The following is a 21438-nucleotide window of genomic DNA, read 5'->3' on the forward strand; positions in this document are numbered from 1 at the left end:
AGAAGCATTGCTCTGTTCTCAAACTTCTCACCATTCACTCCCATGGAGTCCTCCTAAATCCAGACCTACAGTTGCAAGAAAAAGTATGTGAACCCCTTGGGATTACGTGGAGTTTTGAATGAATTGGGCATAAAATGTGCTCTGAACGTCATCTAAGTCACAACAATAGAAGAACACAGTCTGCTGAACATAATACTACACAAACATTAGATGTTGCCATGGTTTAACTGCACATAACATGTAAACATTCACAGTGCAGGGAGGAAAAAGTATGTGAGGCCCTAGCTTAATGACTTCTCCCAGAGCTAATTGGAGCCAGGAGTGAGCCAACCTTGACTCCAATCAGTGTGATGATATTGGATGTGTTGTTGACAGCTGTCCTGCCCTTAAAAAACACCCACCTGTTTTGGGTTTACTGGTTTCAAGAAGCACTGTCTGATGTGAACCATGCCTCGCAGAAAAGAGCTCTCAGAAGACCTACGATCAAGAATTGTTGACTTGCATGAAGCTGGAAAGGGTTACAAAAGTATCTCCAAAAGCCTTGATGTTCATGTGTCCACGGTAAGACAGACTGTCTACAAATGGAGAAAGTTTAGCACTGTTGCTACTCTCCCTAGGCGTGGTCGTCCTGTAAAAATGACTGCAAGAGCACAGCGCAGAATGCTGCATGAGGTAAAGAAGAATCCCAGAGTGTCAGCTAAAGACCTACAGAAATCTCTGGCACATGCTAACATTTTTGTTGACACATCTACAATAAGGAAAACATTAAACAAGAATGGAGTACATGGGAGGACACCACAGAGGAAGCCATTGCTGTCCAAAAAGAATATTGCAGCACGTTTGAAGTTTGCAAAAGAGCACCTGGATGTTCCACAGCACTACTGGCAAAATATACTGTGGACAGATGAAACCGAGATTGAGTTGTTTGGGAAGAACACACAACACTATGTGTGGAGAAAAAAAGGCACAGCACACCAACATCAAAACCTCATCCCCACTGTAAAACATGGCGGAGGGAGCATCATGGTTTGGGGCTGCTTTGCTGCCTCAGGGCCTGGACGGATTGTTGTCATTGATGGGAAAATGAATTCCAGAGTTTATGAAGACATTTTGCAGGAAAACGTACGACCATCTGTCCGCCAACTGAAGCTCCGCAGAGGATGGGTGATGCAACAGGACAATGACCCAAAGCATACAAGTAATTCAACAAAACAATGGCTGCAACAGCACAGAATACACCTTCTGGAGTGGCCCAGTCAGAGTCCTGACCTCAACCCGATTGAAATGCTGTGGCATGATCTTAACAGAGCGATTCACACCAGACATCCCAAGAATATTGCTACACTGAAACAGTTTTGTGAAGAGGAGTGGTCCAAAATGACTCCAGATCGTTGTGCAGGTCTGATCTGCAACTACAGGAAACGTTTGGTTGAGGTTATTGCTGCCAAAGGAGGGTCAACCAGTTATTGAGTCCAAAGGTTCACATACTTTTTCCTCCCTGCACTGTGAATGTTTACATGTTATGTGCAATTAAACCATGGCAACATCTAATGTTTGTGTAGTATTATGTTCAGCAGACTGTGTTCTTCTATTGTTGTGACTTAGATGACGTTCAGAGCACATTTTATGCCCAATTCATGCAAAACTCCACGTAATCCCAAGGGGTTCACATACTTTTTCTTGCAACTGTACATCTATCAGCCTCTTGATGGGTCACACACTCTTCACTGGGGGCTCTGATAAATATTCCAGCAACTTCATATCCCCTCACTTGCCTCTCTGTCCTCTTTTGGGTGATCCAAAAACGGTTACAAACGTTCCTAATCTGCGCTCTCCCCGGAACCCTTGGTACATCTTAATGCATTTGCAGCCCCCAGGCCTCACAAGTTCTTAATATAAATTGTCACACATTCCATACCCTGGACTTTGTCTGCCCTTGTACTACATAGCTGGGGGGAGATCTAGAGGAGATTGTCCAATCAGATTGTATAGGAAGGTATTATAATGAGGGAGGTGTGGTCCCGAGCAGTGAACACGCCCTGTCACACCCCCTTCTGTGATGCAACAAGGAAGTGAAGGCTTCTGGGAAGTGGCCTACAGGAAGTGAATGGTGAGATATCATGGACAGGAAATGATGCAATCTGAAAATCCGTTCCAACGATCCAATAAACTGACAGACAAGTGATGGTCCTGTGGGTGAGGGGAGAAGAAAGCCCATCGGGACGGCCGGGCCAGAGACGGCATCAGAGAACGCTTCTGTGTATTATGGGAGGGAAATTCTGCCCGAAAAGGGGAACTTCTCCTTTAAGTATGGACCAAACTGGTCACGTCTGGGTGAATGATGGCTCATTCATTCAACAATTTATAGACTCAGCCAATCACAGGGCAGGACTCCATTGTTATTCTTCTCCTGCCATCAATGGCCAACCCGGTCCCACACTTCATCCATGTCTTTGGGGGCCTCTCATCTCCTTATGAACTGTTTCTTCCATGATGAAGATCAGCCATGGAGTATATCTGAGGTGTATATCAGGGTGTGCTTCTTCCCCACATGAGAGCTGGGATGTCCAGCAACATTCATCTAGAAGACATTTCCCGCACTCAAGGCACTAATACACCTCCAGGGTTGTGTGGGACCCCTGATGTACAGGAAGACAGGACTTCAGTGAGGAACATTTCCCTCACTCGGGACAGGAAAGTGGCTTCTCCTCCATGTGAGATTTCTTATGCCTGGAAAGATTGAAGCTCCTTGAAAAACATTTCCCAAACTCAGGATAGGAATACGGCGTCTCCCCTGAGTGAGATCTCTGATGTGTAACAAGTGCTGATTTATATATGAAACATTTACTGCACACAGGACAGGAATACAGCTTTTCCCCCATGTGAGATCTCTGATGTGTGTACAGAACAGACTTCTGTGAAAAACATTTCCCACACTGAGAACAGGAAAGTGGCTTCTCCCCCATGTGAGATCTCTGATGTTTGGAAAGACTGCACTTCTCTGAAAAACATTTCCCGCACTCAGGACAGGAATATGGCTTCTCCCCCATGTGAAATTTCTGATGGCTGTAAAGATGAGACTTCACTAAAAAACATTTCCCGCACTCAGGACAGGAATACGGCTTATCCCCCATGTGAGATCTCTGATGTTTGTAAAGACTAGACTTGTCTGAAAAACATTTCCCACACTCAGGACAGGAATACGGCTTCTCCCCTGTGTGAGATCTCTGATGTACATAAAGATTAGACTTCTGTGTAAAACATTTCCGACACTCAGGACAGGAAAATGGCTTTTCACCCGTGTGAGATCTCTGATGTCTGGAAAGAATGGACTTGCATGAAAAGCATTTCCAGCACTGAGGACAGGAATACGGCTTCTCCCCCGTGTGAGATCTCTGATGTCTGTAAAGACTGGATTTTTGTGAAAAACATTTCCCACACTCAGGACAGGAATATGGCTTTTCCCCCGTGTGAGATCTCTGATGTGTGTAAAGATTGGGCTTCTGTGAAAAACATTTCCCGCACTCATGACAGGAATATATTTTTTCTCCTGTGTGCAGCCTTTGATGTGTGACAAGATGTGATTTTAATACAAAACATTTCCCGCACTCAGCACAGGAATACGGCTTCTCACCTGTGTGACAACTTTTATGCCTATTAAGATTGGATTTATAACGGAAACATTTCCCGCACTCAGTACAGGAGAACCTCTTCCCTGTTGGAAGGCCGGCCCGGTCCCGCACAGTCTGAGGTTCCTCAGGATACGAGGAATCCGATGGTCCATCTACACTGGGTGGTTCCGGATGGACATTGGAGGGAGCCGGGTTTTCTCCTGGACTATACTGTGTGATGTCCTCATCTTCTACTTTCCAGTCTGGAGACAAAGTGAGACAATCCTCAGAGGTTTTCCTCATCTCCCGGCCATGGACTAAAATACAAAGACAGAGGATTACTAGACAGGAGCTGATTGGTTCCCCCAAACCAGGACTCCGCCCACATCAGGCAGCTTGGTCTCTGAGGAGCTTACAATTCCACCCTCAAGGGAACTAGGAAATGGCTCCTCTGATCTCCTACCAGGTCATTTCTTTATTCATGGACCTTAGTCAGGGAGTGAGGAAACAACCAGAACTGTCTTTTATAGGAGGGACAGTGATGAGGGGATTATAGGACGAGGGTCCCCACCCCCTCTATCACTCATCCCCATCTTCCCAACACAAGAAGTACTGCACTTCCTTATTTAGTCCATGATTTAGTCATGAAGAACAGCGGGGCTGAGCCCCACCAGAGGTCAGAGAGTGAGGATGGGGGGAGAACAACCAAGATGAAGACTGGACTGATCCTGAAGACCACCATCATTGGGGTATTGACTCCTCCCTCATTATCACTTTCTGTTTAAGGGTCCAAAGTTGGAGGATGTTATCACATTATTATCACCATGTAAAAGTCTGTGCTCCAATCACATCATCCGATATAAAATGTCCAGCTGGGAGGAAATGGGGGGAACAAAAGAGAATCCATATTATGTGTATATATATCAGTGGGGGGAGGGGGAGAGCAGAAGTCAGGACTATGGAATGTACAACATGGAGTATATAGTGCAGGGGTCAGGAGTATGTAATGTACAACATAGAGTATATAGTGCAGGGGTCAGGAGTATGTAATGTACAACATAGAGTATATAGTGCAGGGGTCAGGAGTATGTAATGTACAATATAGAGTATATAGTGCAGGGGTCAGGAGTATGTAATGTACAACATAGAGTATATAGTGCAGGGGTCAGGAGTATGTAATGTACAATATAGAGTATATAGTGCAGGGGTCAGGAGTATGTAATGTACAACATAGAGTATATAGTGCAGGGGTCAGGAGTATGTAATGTACAACATAGAGTATATAGTGCAGGGGTCAGGAGTATGTAATGTACAACATAGAGTATATAGTGCAGGGGTCAGGAGTGTGTAATGTACAACATAGAGTATATAGTGCAGGGGTCAGGAGTATGTAATGTACAACATAGAGTATATAATGCAGGGGTCAGGAGGATGTAATGTACAACATGGAGTATATAATGCAGGGGTCAGGAGGATGTAATGTATAACACAGAGTATAAAGTGTAAGGGTCATGATTGTCCATTTGAAGGCCAGGCCTTTTTTGAAGTAAAAATCAGTATTTTTTGCTGTGAAATTACTTAGAAGCATAAAACATATCAAAGACGCCGCTTTAAAAGCCTTTCCAGGTTACCAGTTTGGAGTTACAGAGGAGGTCTGGTGCTGGAATTATTTCTCTCCCTCTGATGATTGCGGCAATACCTCAAGTGTGGGACAATCTCTGTATACGTACCAATGCAGGACTGATGGCTGGCTTTGCCTTTGCACACAAGAACGGTGGGACGGGCACTTTACATTTTGTTTCCTAATTTTTAACCTATTTCTTTAATTTTGAATCACTTTATTGCTGACACTAGGAATGTAAACATCCTTTGTGACAGCAATAGACAGTGACAGGTACTCTTTATGGAGAGATCTGGGGTCTATTAGACCCTGGATGTTTCCTCTGCCCTTGCAAGCATTGGTGTGGTCAGATACTTTCCAAATTTCAAAATGGCGCCATTTACAAGTGAGATAATGTAAGAGTGAGGACTACATAATGTACAATAAAATCATATAATAAAGGGTCAGAACTCATAATATTGTATTCAGGAATCAGGGGAAGATGAAATGTTTACTGTAGACAAGTTGCAGAGATCCCACACCGCTGCCTCCCATCTCCTGAGACTGCACTCAGTGACTTGGGTCTGAGACACTACAGACATATCCCTCCACCCGGCACAGCCAGCAGACCACAGAGCAAGGTACCCTGGGAGAATTGTTCTTTTTTTTTTTTAATTTAAATTTTTATTTATTTTCCATATATAATACATATTTCATCATTATTCTCATACAAAAACCATTTCCATATCATTAATAACATTTCTTACTATCTTTATTCCCATTTACCTCCCCCCTCTATCTAATTTCTCCTCCTCCCTAAATAAAACCTCCCTCTCCCCATATAAACCCACCCACTCTGCATTGTTCTATTACCTCTTTTCCCAACGAGGATATAGAATATATAAATCCTTCCATCTTTCTCACACTACTACTTCATATATTTCACCATAAATTCTTCCCATTTTCTCCACTTCTTAGAGAATAACCCCATCTTGTCTTCTTGCATATAATACAATCTCTCCATCCTACATATCTGATTCGTTCTCTCCACCCAATCCTCTATCTTCGGCACCTCTGGTCTATGCCAGAACTTAGGTATCAGACCCTTTGCCGCATTCAGGTAGCCCCATATACCCGAGTCCTTATATTTATTTACTGATAATTCTGTACTATGTAGTAGACACTTCTGGGTCCAGTCCTATCTTTATCCCAGAGATATTCTCAATTAGTTGGACAATTCTCTCCCAGAAACCTTGGATCTTCGGGCACTCCCACCATATATGATACAGCGTACCTATCTTTCCACATCCCCTCCAGCACTCTACTGTATTTTCCCCACATATCTTATACTCAACCTTCGGTGTGATGTGCCATCTCGTCACTTATAATTTACCTCCACCTCTCTCATACTTATATTCTCGTGTATTAATCTATATATTTTCCTTTGTTTATCTTCATCTATCTCTATTCCCAAATCTCTTTCCCATTTTACTATATACATTGGCTTTCTGTGTGTGTCTAACTCAGTGAGAGTCTTATAAACTTTTGCCGTGCCCCGCCTCCCGTCACCTCGTGTTTCCAACAACCTCTCAAACAGATTCCAATCCTTTCTCAATCTCATCGTTTTGGAAGGTTTCTGACAAAGTGTTTTAATTGGTGATATCTCCACTCATCTATTTTAATGAAGAGTTCCCTTTTATCTTTTTTCAAATCCTTAAGTGTTCTCAATTCCTGTCCTTCCATAATATCTCTCAATTGGATATCTTCTTTTTTAAACCATTTTCCTGTGCTCTCCTCCTTAGCTGGAGGAAAATAATCCATGTTCCTCAGTGATATTAATTGTGAATTAAAATCCCATTTCATAAGTTTATGCAATTTATCCCAAACCTTTAAAACATTTAATGTAAAAACACTCGTGGTATCTTTTAACCCTCTATATTGTGCTGGTGCCCATATAATTCTACTCAGGGTAACTCCACTTAGTTCATTCTCAATCTGAACCCACCTTTTCCCCTCTTGGTTATGTGTCCAATCATACATTCTCGCTAGGACTGCTGCTCTATAATACCTCTTAATATCTGGCACTCCCAAACCTCCCTTCTCCTTTTTTCTACTTAACAAGTCATATGATATTCTAGGTTTTTTATTTTTCCATATGTATTTTGTTAACATCCTTTTTATTACTTTAAAAAAGACCTCCGGGATTTTGACTGGAATCATCTGGAATTTATAGAGGATTTTTGGTACAATTATCATTTTTATCAGGTTTATACGGCCTATCCAAGACGGATTGCCTCCTCCCAATCTCCTTAGTTCCTCCTTGATCTCATTTAAGAGTGGGATATAGTTTAATTTATACAGGTTCGTATATGAAGCAGAAAGTTTAACCCCCAAATACTTTATCTCTCTATTTTTCCATATAAAAGGGAATTCTTTTTGTATTTTTTCTTTTTCACTGTTTGGAAGGTTTACATTTAAGATCTCAGTTTTTGTTGGATTGATTTTCAAGTTTGATAGCTCCCCATAATCCTTTAAGCTCTTCATTAGATTTGGGAGTGTTATCCTAGGATTTGCCACATAAAACAACAGGTCATCCGCAAAGGCAGCTACTTTATGTTCGACTTCCCCTATCTGCACTCCTTTTATATCTATATTCTTCCTAATAGTTGCCAATAAAGGTTCCAATGCCAATACATACAACAATGGGGACAGTGGACATCCCTGTCTAGTTCCATTTGACATCCCAATAGGTTCCGACCTCTCTCCATTAACCATGACAACCGCTGAGGGCTCTCTATACAACTTTCCTATCCACTCTCTCATTCTTACTCCCATTCCTAGAGTTTCCAGGGTATCCATCATAAAGCCCCAATCTACTCTATCGAATGCCTTTTCAGCATCGATGGAAAGCACTACTACCGGGGTTTTCCCCTTCCTAGCTTTTTGGATAAGCAACAGAGTTCTCAGCCCATTATCTCTACCCTCCCTCCCTGGGAGAATTGTTCTGTCAGGGATCTTACTAGACCCGGACATGGGGAAGAGAATCCAAAGCACATACCCCAGGTGTCTAGGTCTAGAAATGCTCATGAATCATCATTTTGCTGCCAGCTGAACCCCAGAATCCCCATAAATCCAGTCTAGATACATAAATTGTGTCTGCAGCACAGAGAAGGAAGATTATCCGAGAGAAATCCAGGAATACAGGACGGGGAACACAGCTCAGGAAAGTGACCAGGGGATTACAGGCTGATATCACCCAGTCCCCGCCCTACTCTGGACCAATCAGTGAGCAGTATGGGTGGAGGAATGGATTTAGTGTTCATGACCCACCTGTGCTGATCTCTGTAGGAGTGTCCTCCTCTATAAATGTCCCCGTTATTCCATCCTCCTCCATAGACTGCTGATCATCCCTCACATACGCCTCTTCTTCTTCTGCTTTCACCTCAAATTCTATATCGATTGGATCTCCACTCTAAATCAAGGAAATGAGAGAAAATATCATCTATAAAATATGAGCTTTATTATTGTGACATCGCACACAAAATCCACACATTGTCTCTACAAGTCCATCTTATAGATGCTCCATCCCACCAGCCAGGCCCAGACTGGGCCAAAAAAATTGTCCCAGGCATTTTAGACTGAGCAGTCCAGTGTAATCCTCCGCAGAATGTAGAAAAAGAAAACTTTCCACCCACATATCTCCATCTCTGAGGCACAACACTGCCGGGGGGTGTAGGTGAGGATGACACAGGAGGAGAGGGAGGAGGAACAGAACCAGCTCTCTCTCTCAACTGTCCATGCGGGAAAAGGGGTGGAATGTCATTGATGGCTCTGGGCTGTAAGAGAGAGGCTCTCTCAGCTCAGAGCCCTGCAGCCACTGGGCAGCCACAGTTCAGCCTCCTGGGACCCCTAACAATAGCATCAGAGCAGCAAGGTTACATTGCCCCCTGGCTCAGTCCCCCATGGCTTCGGGGCTCCAGAGCTGTCTGCCTCACTCCCTCCCCAGACATCACAGGGTACTAAGGAAATGCAGCAGAGTTCCCAGAGTTCTGGCCCTGTCCGGAAGCCCCTGTCCACAAGGCAAATACCCAGTGTGCCCTATGGCCAGTCTGGACCTGACACAAACCTTGTAATGGTGAGGGATGGTGTGACCCTCCTGTGAGGAATCCCGGGAATACAGAGGACAGGGACATCTCTCTGGTAGATTTTTGTAGCTGGATGACTCCACCATGGTGTCCTGGTACAGATCTTTGTGTTTTTCTAGAATCTCTGACTCCTCCATCACCCCATCCTCATCCTCCTCCTCTTCTATTTCTTCTTTTTCCTCAACTTTAGGATCTCTCAGGTTTCCACTCTGAATATATAATAAAAATGACATCAATGGTAACAATGCAGATAATGTACAGATCCTAATGATACTATCAGTGATTGTTCCTCATCTACCTGATGATGGTGAGGGATGGTGTGACCTTCCTGTGTGGAATCCCGGGAATACAGAGGACGGGGACATCTCTCTGGTGGGTTCCCATGACTGGATCCATCTGTAGGAAACACACACACTGACTGAATCCATTGTTTCTATGTGTTTATCAGATGATGGGGGATCTAGGTGGATCCTCCGTACTGCTCTCTCCTTTACAATAAAGTCTCCTCTTACCCGGTGATGTGAGGGGCGGCTGATTGTCCATCATGACGTCCTTGTAGAGATCCTTGTGTCCTTCTAAATACTCCCACTCCTCCATGGAGAAATAGCCAGTGACACCCTGACACCTTATAGGAACCTGACACACACAATGATACAGTCACCATCCAGACACATCCCTTGTCTGTTACTGGAGAATGTCCCAGAATTCCCGGCACCGCTCACCTCTCCTGTCAGCAGCTCCATCATCTTCTTGGTGACTTCTAGAATCTTCTGCATGTTGTGTCTCTCAGGGTTTAGGGAGTCACATGGAGGCACTGTGATGGTCATATGATCACCTGACTTCAGAAGAGGAAATCTCTGTATTGAGGAACCAATAGGAATATCATGTTAGAATCCCAGAATCCTCCTCACCTCTCCGGTCAGGTCTGTGTTTTATTAATAGATATAAGAGTGATGTCATGTGACCTCCCAAAATCCTCCTCACCTCTTCAGTCAGGTCTGTTTTATTAATAGAGATGATAGTGATGTCATGTGACCTCCCAGAATCCTCCTCACCTCTCCGGTCAGGTCTGTGTTTTATTAATAGAGATAACAGCGATGTCATGTGACCTCCCAGAATCCTCCTCACCTCTCCGGTCAGGTCTGTGTTTTATTAATAGATATAAGAGTGATGTCATGTGACCTCCCAGAATCCTCCTCACCTCTTCAGTCAGGTCTGTTTTATTAATAGAGATGAGAGTGATGTCATGTGACCTCCCAGAATCCTCCTCACCTCTCCGGTCAGGTCTGTGTATTATTAATAGAGATCAGAGTGATGTCATGTGACCTCCCAGAATCCTCCTCACCTCTCCGGTCAGGTCTGTGTTTTATTAATAGAGATAAGAGTGATGTCATGTGACCTCCCAGAATCCTCCTCACCTCTCCGGTCAGGTCTGTGTTTTATTAATAGAGATAACAGCGATGTCATGTGACCTCCCAGAATCCTCCTCACCTCTCCGGTCAGGTCTGTGTTTTATTAATAGATATAAGAGTGATGTCATGTGACCTCCCAGAATCCTCCTCACCTCTCCGGTCAGGTCTGTGTTTTATTAATAGAGATAAGAGTGATGTCATGTGACCTCCCAGAATCCTCCTCACCTCTCCGGTCAGGTCTGTGTTTTATTAATAGAGATCAGAGTGATGTCATGTGACCTCCCAGAATCCTCCTCACCTCTGCGGTCAGGTCTGTGTTTTATTAATAGAGATAAGAGTGATGTCATGTGACCTCCCAGAATCCTCCTCACCTCTCTGGTCAAGTCTGTGTTTTATTAATGGAGATGAGAGTGATGTCATGTGACCTCCCAGAATCCTCCCCACTTCTCCGGTCAGGTTGGTGTTTTATTAAGAGGTACGAGTGATGTAATGTGATCTCCCAGAATCCTCCTCACCTCTCCGGTCAGGTCTGTGTTTTATTAATAGAGAGGAGAGTGATGTCATGTGACCTCCCAGAATCCCCCTCACCTCTCCGGTCAGGTCTGTGTTTTATTAATAGAGATGAAAGGGATGTCATGTGACCTCCCAGAATCCTCCTCACCTCTGTGTGTTATTAATAGAGATAAGAGTGATGTCATGTGACCTCCCAGAATCCTCCTCACCTCTCTGGTCAAGTCTGTGTTTTATTAATGGAGATGAGAGTGATGTCATGTGACCTCCCAGAATCCTCCTCACCTCTCCGGTCAGGTCTATGTTTTATTAATAGAGATGAGAGTGACGTCATGTGACCTCCCAGAATCCTCCTCACCTCTCCGGCCAGGTCTTTGTTTTATTAATAGAGATAAGAGTGATGTCATGTGACCTCCCAGAATCCTCCTCACCTCTCCGGTCAGTAGGTAGATGATCTCCAGGGTGAGGTTTAGTATCTTCTCAGTCATGTGACTCCGGTCCTCCTCCATCCTCATTGGTGCCATCATGTGATCTATACAGGTCTCCTTGTAGACGGATAACTTTGGGAAATGAAAGTAAGAATGATTTGGATGGTATTGGTCACACAATAATAGGATGTGGATGTGAGGGGGGAATAGGAGGGTTGCTGGACATTGGAGAACTACTTCCCCATGCGAAGACAGTAGTCTGGACTGTTTAGTATTTGCTACATTTTGGAGGTCCCGGGACCCTCTTGACCTGCCAGATCAGAAATCCCCTTTTCTCTGTTGGGTTTGTTTGGTCTCTGAACTGGTTTTGATGAGTATTAGATCTGCAGACAAGGAATGATAAATCTGATCCTTCCTATGACCTGTTTGCTCTGAGGCAGTGCTGTGAGGTCAATGTCGGCTCATCACGATGTCCAGGAAGGGGAACTTGAGGACTTTTGGCCGGAGTTGCTGCCTAATCAGGACAACTGGCAGAACTCCGGCTGCAAGGCTCCAATCTGTGGCAGCCTGCTGACTGACAGGAGTGATGTCACTGTCACTCTCTGCAGTAAGAGAAGAGATTGGATTGGGTAGCAGGAGGATGGTGCTGGTGGAGTAGAGAGCTGTCAGGAAGGAGCCTATTCTCTTCCCTCCAATGACAGCCTAGTGTGGGTAGAAGGAGGACAGCAGGAGGGTTTGAGTATCAAGTATATTGTAATATCCAGGACATTGTACAGAGTGGTGGTGGGTTCCTGGGGCTCTGAATTCCAGCACCGGGCACTGCCAGAGCCTGTGTCATGGGAGGTATTGGAATGTCCCCCCCCACTTACCTTTTAGTCAAAAATGCACCAAGAGTCCTCCTCTAAGAACAAGTGCCCACCAAGGGGTGAAGGATTGTCCTTCTGCATTCCACTTGGTATCTTGGAATACATTATTTGACCAGTGAGATGGTAAGAAGGTGAAGGTTGTCTTCCTTTCCTGGTAGGAGTTCTGTAAGGAGGTCTGGAAAGTAAGTGCAGGTAAGAGGACAATCAGAGACCAAGAGCCCCCCTCCCTACCTCAGTGTCCCCCTGAGCCTGACAAACTTCTCTTTCCTCAGAGCCCTGCTCCCCGCCAACCCTATCCTACCAGATTCCTTCAGCTACTCTACCCCCTTAAAACCCTTTAACTTCACTATACCCTCAGGGGCCCCAAAGTCTCCCATCCTCAGTAACCCCTGAGAGACCCCTCAGATCCTCTACTTCCCTCAGACCCTCAGTATTATCCTCCCCCTGACACCAATGATGGAACATATTCTTCATGGCCGGCTGGGGAATGTTTCCTTCCCCCTGAGCAGCAATGTAAGGGGCTCTATGCTCCATACTCCTGACCCCGGCACTCCATCATTGTGTTGGCTGCATAGTGTAATGATTGCCCATTGGCTGCCTGTGTAGTGTCATCATTGCCCTTTGTAGGCCATGTATGGTCAGGATGGTCCTTGTCTTGTCTATTTATTGTCAGTGCTGTTTGTTTAGAGGACCATATTACTAGAATTTATCTCCACAATGAGGAGAATGTTCCGGCCCCGGAAGTGGGGGAATGTTCTGCCCCTGAAGGGGTTCATCTGGGTTCCCACACTATATATGTGTGTATCATCATCTGCTGGAGATAAAAGATGTCACAGTGACTATGGAGGAAGAGGACGGACGTGACCGTGGAGGAAGAGGACGGACGTGACCGTGGAGGAAGAGGACGGACGTGGCCGTGGAGGAAGAGGACGGACGTGGCCGTGGAGGAAGAGGACGGACGTGGCCGTGGAGGAAGAGGACGGACGTGGCCGTGGAGGAAGAGGACGGACGTGGCCGTGGAGCAAGAGGACGGACGTGGCCGTGGAGCAAGAGGACGGACGTGGCCGTGGAGGAAGAGGACGGACGTGGCCGTGGAGGAAGAGGACGGACGTGGCCGTGGAGGAAGAGGACGGACGTGACCGTGGAGGAAGAGGACGGACGTGACTATGGAGGAAGAGGACGGACGTGACTATGGAGGAAGAGGACAGACATGACGGGGGTTACCGGGTGTAAATAGAACATAACATCTTATTACCTCCTCTGCTGCCACTTCCATCAAGGTCTCCTCTCCACTTTGTATGGTATACAACTTCCTGTTTATTCCAGATGACTTCCTGTCTGTGCCTGAATCACTTCCTGTCTTTGCCTGACATCACTTCCTGTCTGTGCCTGACATCACTTCCTGTCTGTGTTCTATAAAAACTTCCTTTCTGGATAGAAGTGAGATCACCACCTTGTGGAGTTCACAGGAACTGCAGCCCTGAGAAACATTAAAATAACTGTTCCTGTGGTTGCCATGAAAGATCAAAAATAACTAAAAAAAAGGGGAGGGGGGAGAGAGGAGAGAGGGGAGGGGAGTCAAATCAGGAAGTACTAGGGCATGGAGATGTATGGAATCCATGGATCCCATATTTTATCACATTGGTGATGTAGCTAGGGGCAGTGTTGTGGATGGCTTTGTACGTTGTGGTTAGTATTTTTGAATTTTATATGTTGGGTTAGTGGAAGTCAGTGAAGGGATTGGCAGAGAGGGGCAGCAGTCACTGATCGGTTGGGTTGTCTAATGAGAGCGATCCCGCCAAACCTGATCCTTCTGGGGGGGACAATGCAAAAATATATATCAATCCACTCATAATGACATCATCTTCTGGGAGTGTCTGCACATCCATCCATTTCATACACATTTCATTGTCTCAGCAGATCTCCTGCAGCCTATTAGCGCCCATTTCCCTCTCTATGTCTCAGCAGATCTCCTGCAGCCTATTAGCGCCCATTTCCCTCTATGTCTAAGCGGATCTCCTGCAGCCTATTAGCTCCCATTTCCCTTTCTACATCTCAGCGGATCTCCTGCAGCCTATTAGTGCCCATTTCCTTCTCTACATCTCACCGGATCTCCTGCAGCCTATTAGTGCCCATTTCCTTCTCTACGTCTCACTGGATCTCCTGCAGCCTATTAGTGCCCATTTCCTTCTCTACGTCTCACCGGATCTCCTGCAGACTATTAGCACCCATTTCCCTCTCTATGTCTCAGCGGATCTCCTGCAGCCTATTAGCACCCATTTCCCTTTCTACGTCTCAGCGGATCTCCTGCAGCCTATTAGCTCCCATTTCCCTTTCTACGTCTCAGCGGATCTCCTGCAGCCTATTAGCTCCCATTTCCCTCTCTATGTCTCAGCAGATCTCCTGCAGCCTATTAGCGCCCATTTCCCTCTCTATGTCTCAGCAGATCTCCTACAGCCTATTAGCTCCCATTTCTCTCTCTATGTCTCAGCAGATCTGCTGCAGCCTATTAGCTCCCATTTCCATGTCTCAGCAGATCTCCTGCATCCTATTAGCACCCATTTCCATTTCTATGTCTCAGCAGATCTCCTGCATCCTATTAGCACCCATTTCCCTCTCTATGTCTCAGTAGTGGTGTGACTACAGATGATCCCTCAATATCGCCTCTCCAAGAATAATGTCCCTTCAATCTAATATTCCTGAGACATCTATACAAGTCCTGCGCCAACAACAACTTCTTCATGATACCTTTAGGGCTGAAGCCCAAACCTTTCCCCAGAAGGTCCATCTTCCCCGATGTCAGTCCAGCTGAGGAGAAGGTGACAATTCCGTCTATTTCTGTTGATGATGAATCATCTGTTGGGATGGTTGGATGAGTGGGAGATCCCTTGTTGCAGCGTTGATGTTTCCTACCTCCCCTGTGGCCGGATCTCTGCTGTTTCCTTGATTCTGATGGACAATACGAGGTCGGTGTTGTCCCTCTATAGATCCTAATAAAGTGCCTCCAGCAGAGGAGGGAAGTGATGGGTCAGAGGCTGTAGAAGAAGCTCTAGTGAGCAGTCTAGATGGATGAGGTGAGTCTTGTGTAGGTGGTGCTCCAAGAGTACGCCTGATTAGTAGATGGTTAGATGTTGGACTCCTTCAGCTGCTCGGCTGACAATGCAGACTGCAGTGTAGACTCCACCTGTGTGATCTGTACAGCCAGAGCAGCTTCTTCCTTCTGGAGAGATGAAACTCCGAGAACAATGGAGCTTTTGTTTAGGACTTGTGTAAACAGACCACTGGACTCCTCCCTGTCCACAAACAGACCATTAGACTCCTCCCTGTCCACAAACAAACCACTGGACTCCTCCCTGTCCACAAACAGACCACTGGACTCCTCCCTGTCCACAAACAGACCACTGGACTCCTCCCTGTCCGTAAACAGACCATTAGACTCCTCCCTGTCCACAAACAGACCACTGGACTCCTCCGTAGCTGCATACAGACCATTGGACTCCTCCCAGTCCACAAACAGACCATTGGAATCCTCCCAGTCCGCAAACAGACCACTGGACTCCTCCCAGTCCGCAAACAGACCACTGGACTCCTCCCTGTCCGTAGACAGACCACTGGACTCCTCCCTGTCCGTAAACAGACCACTGGACTCCTCCCTGTCCGTAAACAGACCACTGGACTCCTCCCTGTCCGCAGACCACTGGACTCCTCCCTGTCTGCAAACAGACCAGTGGACTCCTCCCTGTCCACAAACAGACCACTGGACTCCTCCCTGTCCGTAAACAGACCATTAGACTCCTCCCTGTCCACAAACAGACCACTGGACTCCTCCGTAGCTGCATACAGACCATTGGACTCCTCCCAGTCCATAAACAGACCATTGGACTCCTCCCAGTCCGCAAACAGACCACTGGACTCCTCCCTGTCCGTAAACAGACCACTGGACTCCTCCCTGTCCGTAAACAGACCACTGGACTCCTCCCTGTCCGTAAACAGACCACTGGACTCCTCCCTGTCCGTAAACAGACCACTGGACTCCTCCCTGTCCGTAAACAGACCACTGGACTCCTCCCTGTCCGCAGACCACTGGACTCCTCCCTGTCCGCAAACAGACCACTGGACTCCCCCCCTGTCCGCAAACAGACCACTGGACTCCTCCCTGAACACATACAGACCACTGGACTCCTGCCTGTCCACAAACAGACCACTGGACTCCTCCCTGTCCACAAACAGACCAGTGGACTCCTCCCTGTCCACAAACAGACCACTGGACTCCTGCCTGTCCACAAACAGACCACTGGACTCCTCCCTGAACACATACAGACCAGTGGACTCCTCCCTGTCCACAAACAGACCACTGGACTCCTCCCTGTCCACAAACAAAGCTGGGGTCAGTTTACCTCATAGCCCCCTTGGAATAAGCTGTGCTTCTAATATTCAGCTAAAGTTATCTTTTTACATAGACAAGACAGCTGTCTTTAGGAACTTCACAGGAGGACTTTGATCTGGTGTCATTTACCCAAAAAACCCTTCCCCCTCCTCCACTAAGAACACCCTCTTCCCCCCACAGAGGACACCCTCCCCCACTACAGACACCCTCTCCACTGAAGACACTCCTCCCCCTCCTTTCCTGTGCTGGGGACACTCTTCTCCTTCTGAGGACACACCTCTCCCCTAGTGTTGTCACCCCTCCCCCACTGAAGACACTCTTTCCACTGAGATCACCCCCTCCAGTTTAACCAGTTGCTGCCCAGTCTATAGCCAGATGGCGGTTGGACGAACAGCTCGCCCCTCCAGGTGGTGCCATATGGCATCCTTTCTGGAGTGTGCACCCCACAGGGCTGTGGTGCGATCTGTCACCGGCCATGTACCTCAGACACGGCCGATGACAGATCTGTATACCGGCCCCGTTGCCAGTGCCATGTGACCTGCTGTGACCAATCACTGCAGGTCACATGACAGTTGTATACAATGGATGGCTTCCTTTCATGCCATCCATTGTATACAAGTGTGTCTAGCTGTGAATTGTCACAGCGATCACATGCACAAGCTGCACCAATCACAGCCCAGCTGTAGCCAAATCACAGCTAAGCACAAAAAAACCCCTGAATGAATCGATGTCATTCAGGTAAATGCATAAAACCTCCAGCAGCACTGAATGTCCGTTCAGAAAGCACGCTGGATGCAGGACAGGCCAGTACCTTGATGGCATATTGAGCAAGTTCTGGCCAATGATCCATCCTCAAGACCCAGTAACCCAGTGGATGCTCAGTTGGAAAGGTCTCCAAGTCTGTTCTTGCCCCTAGATAATCCTGCACCATATGATGCAGACCCTGCCAATGGGTGCTTAAACCTAACAGCCCCGGGCGCTGAGGACTAAAGAACTGTTTAATCGGTCAGCTGGCCGCCTTCTCCACCGCTCTTCCTTTGACAGAATGAAGCCTCAGAAACACGTTGTCCAGGAAATGGTGACCTCCCTGTGTCTGGAAAGGTGTTACACAATTTCAAGGCATCCTCAGGATGTTTCATCCTCTGCTCCCTCTGGGAAGACTGGATGAGCTCTGCACCTTGACCCTTGTAACGTGGATCAAGAAGGGTTGCCAACCAGTATTGATCCCTCTTCTTGATAACACAAATCCTCAGGTCCTTACACAGACTTTGCAGAATCAGGGAGCCCATGCAATGTAAGTTTGAGGAGGCAGGAGATTCTGAGTCCTCTGGGTCACTGAGGATGACATTGTCAGGAACTACCTCCTCCCAGCCATGTACTACTCCTGGCTGGGTTCTGGGGACTGAAAAGTGTCCCTTGAAGACTGCTCTATGTGATCCTCTACTTCCATGCTGCTGCAATCCTCCTCCTCCTCCACTTCCTCCTCCTTCTGTGTGTTCTGCAGCCCCACAGGAATGGTTTCTGCATAAAGGGGGCCCTGAGAGGACAGGAAATCCTCCTCTTCCTCCCAATGTTCTGCCTCCAGTGCCCTGTCCATGATTCCATGCAGCGTGTGCTCCAGCAGGAAGACTACAGGGATAGTGTCACTGATGCATGCAGTGTCACAGCTCATCATCCTTGTGGCCTCCTCAGATGGTGACAGGACAGTGCATGCATCCATTGTCAGCAGCCACTGGTGAGGTGAGAAGAAGCCAAGCTCCCCTGAGCCTGTCCTTGTGCCATTCTCACACAGGTACTCATTGATGGCCCTCTGCTGTGTGTGCAGCCACTGCCGTGTTACCAAAGTGGAGTTCCACCGAGTGGACATGTCACAAATGAGTCGGTTGGTGGGCAGGTTGAATTTCAGCCAACTGAACACAGGCCGTGTATGACCACCGGAAATGGCCACAGACTTTTCTGGCCTGCCTCAGAAGATCTTGAAAGCCTGGGTACCTGTTCAAGAAGCACCACCAAATTCAGGACGTGTGCCAAGCATGGAACATGTGTCAAGTGTCCCTGTTGGAGGGTGGAGAGCCCCTTCAGAGCTGACAGAATCTGTGTCCTGATGTGGCTCCTGTCCCTTAGACAGACCAGCTGAAGCACCACGTGGCATCTTTTAGCCTGACTACTTGCATAGCCCCATGAACACTTATGGAGCACTGCTGGTTCAGATGACAATTCAGCAGAAGAGGCCATAGAGGAAGAGGAAGGGGAGGGGGTGGAGCAGACAGATGTGGCAGAATCACCACCAGGTTTTTGGAGGCATGGTGGTGGAACAAGCTCCAGAACTGAACCCTGTCCTGCATCCTTCCCAGCTGCTAGCAGAGTTACCCAGTGTGCCGTGATGGATATGTACCATCCCTGACTGTGCCTGCTGGACCACGTGTCAGTAATGTGGACCTTGCTGCTGACCGCCTTGTCCAACAAGGACAAAACATGACCTTCCACATGATGGTACAGAGCTGGAATGGCCTTGCATGAAACAAATTGTCTTTTCAGAACCTGTCACTGTGATACAGCACATTCTGCAAATTCCCGGAAGGGGGAAGAGTCCACCAGATGGAAAGGCAGCAGTTGTAAGGCAGCAATTTGGCCAGGATAGAATGTGGATGGGTGGGACAGTCTTTTTTTTCACGGTTCAGCAAATGGGGTAGTGAAATGTTCCTGCTGAAATGAACAGGTGGTGTCCTGCTGTCAGATGGGCCACCCACTGCTGTACCATCACTCCTCTCAGTGGAGGCTGTTGAGAAGACCTGACGTTTTACAGTAGAGATCCCAGATGAGGAGCAAGGAGAAGTCTGCACTTTTTCTGGGTCTTTCAGGTGCTGTTACCAGCGGGCTGCATGGCAGCTCATCCTACGTCTTGTCAAGCATGTGGTGCCCAAGTGGCTGGTGTTTTGGCCACGCTTGGTCTGCTTCAGTCAAAGACTGCAAACAGCAATGCTGCACATGTGTTGAAGAAAGCCCACACCAGAGAACTTGTGGAAGTCTGCCAGGAGTCAGCAGCACCCCCCACCTGTGGAGCTCTGTCGTGTGATGCCATTGGTTGGCTGCCCTTATGCCTGTCCCTGGAGGACATCCTGCCTTGTTGGAGTTCTGCCTCCTCCTCACTGTCCTCCTCTGTTCTCTCAGGCACCCAAGTATGGTCAGTGACCTCATCATCCCCATCCTCCTCATCAATGGAGCCAACTTGGCCATGTGCTGCGGCTGGGGGAACAGGACTGACAATTTCTTTTCCCTCACTGGCGCCCCCTCTCTCTAGGCTCACGTCACTCCTTTCCTCATCCTGGGAACCAACATCACAGCATTCAGATTGCTGCACATCCTCCAGCAGCATGGGACTGACACTATGATCCAATCATTCTGGTGACTCCTCCATTCATGATGGTGGGGCTACGGAAGGAGCAGCTGTGGTGGACAAGGAGCCGGAGGAACAGGACACTTTGGCAGCTGTGGTGGAAGGCAAAATAGTATGAGCCTGGATGACAGAGGATGAGGATGACTGACTTATCCACTCCACCACCTCTTCTGCATGTTGTGGTTCAATAATACGACCAGCACTTTGGCCAATCATGGCTCTTCCTGAGAACTCAGCTGTTATTGGCCAAAGCTTTGGCCAATCACAAAGCATGTTTTACATTGTTTGGGCACGTGGGTGAACTTCCTGCATAATGGTGAACACTCAAACTAAAACTGTCAGCCCATCCCTACTCAAAATATTATTCTCTGCGGATCTACTGCTTCCACTTTACACCTACTTCACTGATCTTTTGGCGTTTGCCAGTAAATTAAGAATACTGAACCATGTGCAAATCCATATACAACAAAGTGTTTGTGCTCGGGATGCAGTTCCCTGCAGATCTACTGCTTCCACTTTACACTGACTTCATGTAGCACTACCTCAGAAGGAGCTGAATGTTGCCCCTGGTTCCCCTTTGCTTTGCCCCACAGCAAGGCAAACACACACACTTCTGCTCGTTGTCTCCAATGACCAGTCTAGGGGATGTTTTGTGTTTGGAGTTTATTGTAGAACTGGGGATAGGGATGGGGAATGTAGTCGGATCCTCCAGAATCAGAACTCTTCACACTGAGGACATCTAGCTGATCTCTTAGTAGAACACTTGTGAAGTCTCGGCTGACAGTAGATAGCAGACTTCTCAGTAACAAATAGCAGCAAGTAGTTGTAGGAGAGCCAAGTCCCATTAGCAGTAGCAATACTTGGACAAGCTCTGCAGAACACTAGGCAGGGCTCCCTTTCTCAGACCCAGGCTGACTATCAAGCACCAGAGGGGTAACAAGCACACAGAGCCCCCCAGATCTCTCAGAGTTTGCACTCACAGGTCCAAGGACAGAATGGTTGCCTCCTTCCAATCTTCCAAGCCACTCTCTCCAGTGACACCAGACAGAGCTTTGGCAGACAGCTCCCCTCAGTCAGCTTAC

General features: G+C 47.2%; 1 protein-coding gene across 1 annotated transcript in view; it reads right to left on the minus strand.

Annotated features, from left to right (window-relative positions):
- The window catches only part of LOC149461971 (uncharacterized), a 208482-nt gene that overhangs the window by 99952 nt on the left and 87092 nt on the right, over positions 1-21438 (minus strand). Inside the window, exon 5 of the mRNA XM_089677773.1 lies at positions 2700-3965. Within this exon, the coding sequence (XP_089533899.1) occupies positions 2700-3965 (1266 nt within the window). The remainder of the gene's footprint in view (positions 1-2699; positions 3966-21438) is intronic.

Source organism: Staurois parvus, unplaced genomic scaffold, assembly GCF_062004578.1.
Source record: "Staurois parvus isolate SC_StPar_1 unplaced genomic scaffold, SC_StPar_1.0 ptg000191l, whole genome shotgun sequence".
NCBI classification, from domain to species: Eukaryota; Metazoa; Chordata; class Amphibia; order Anura; family Ranidae; genus Staurois; species Staurois parvus.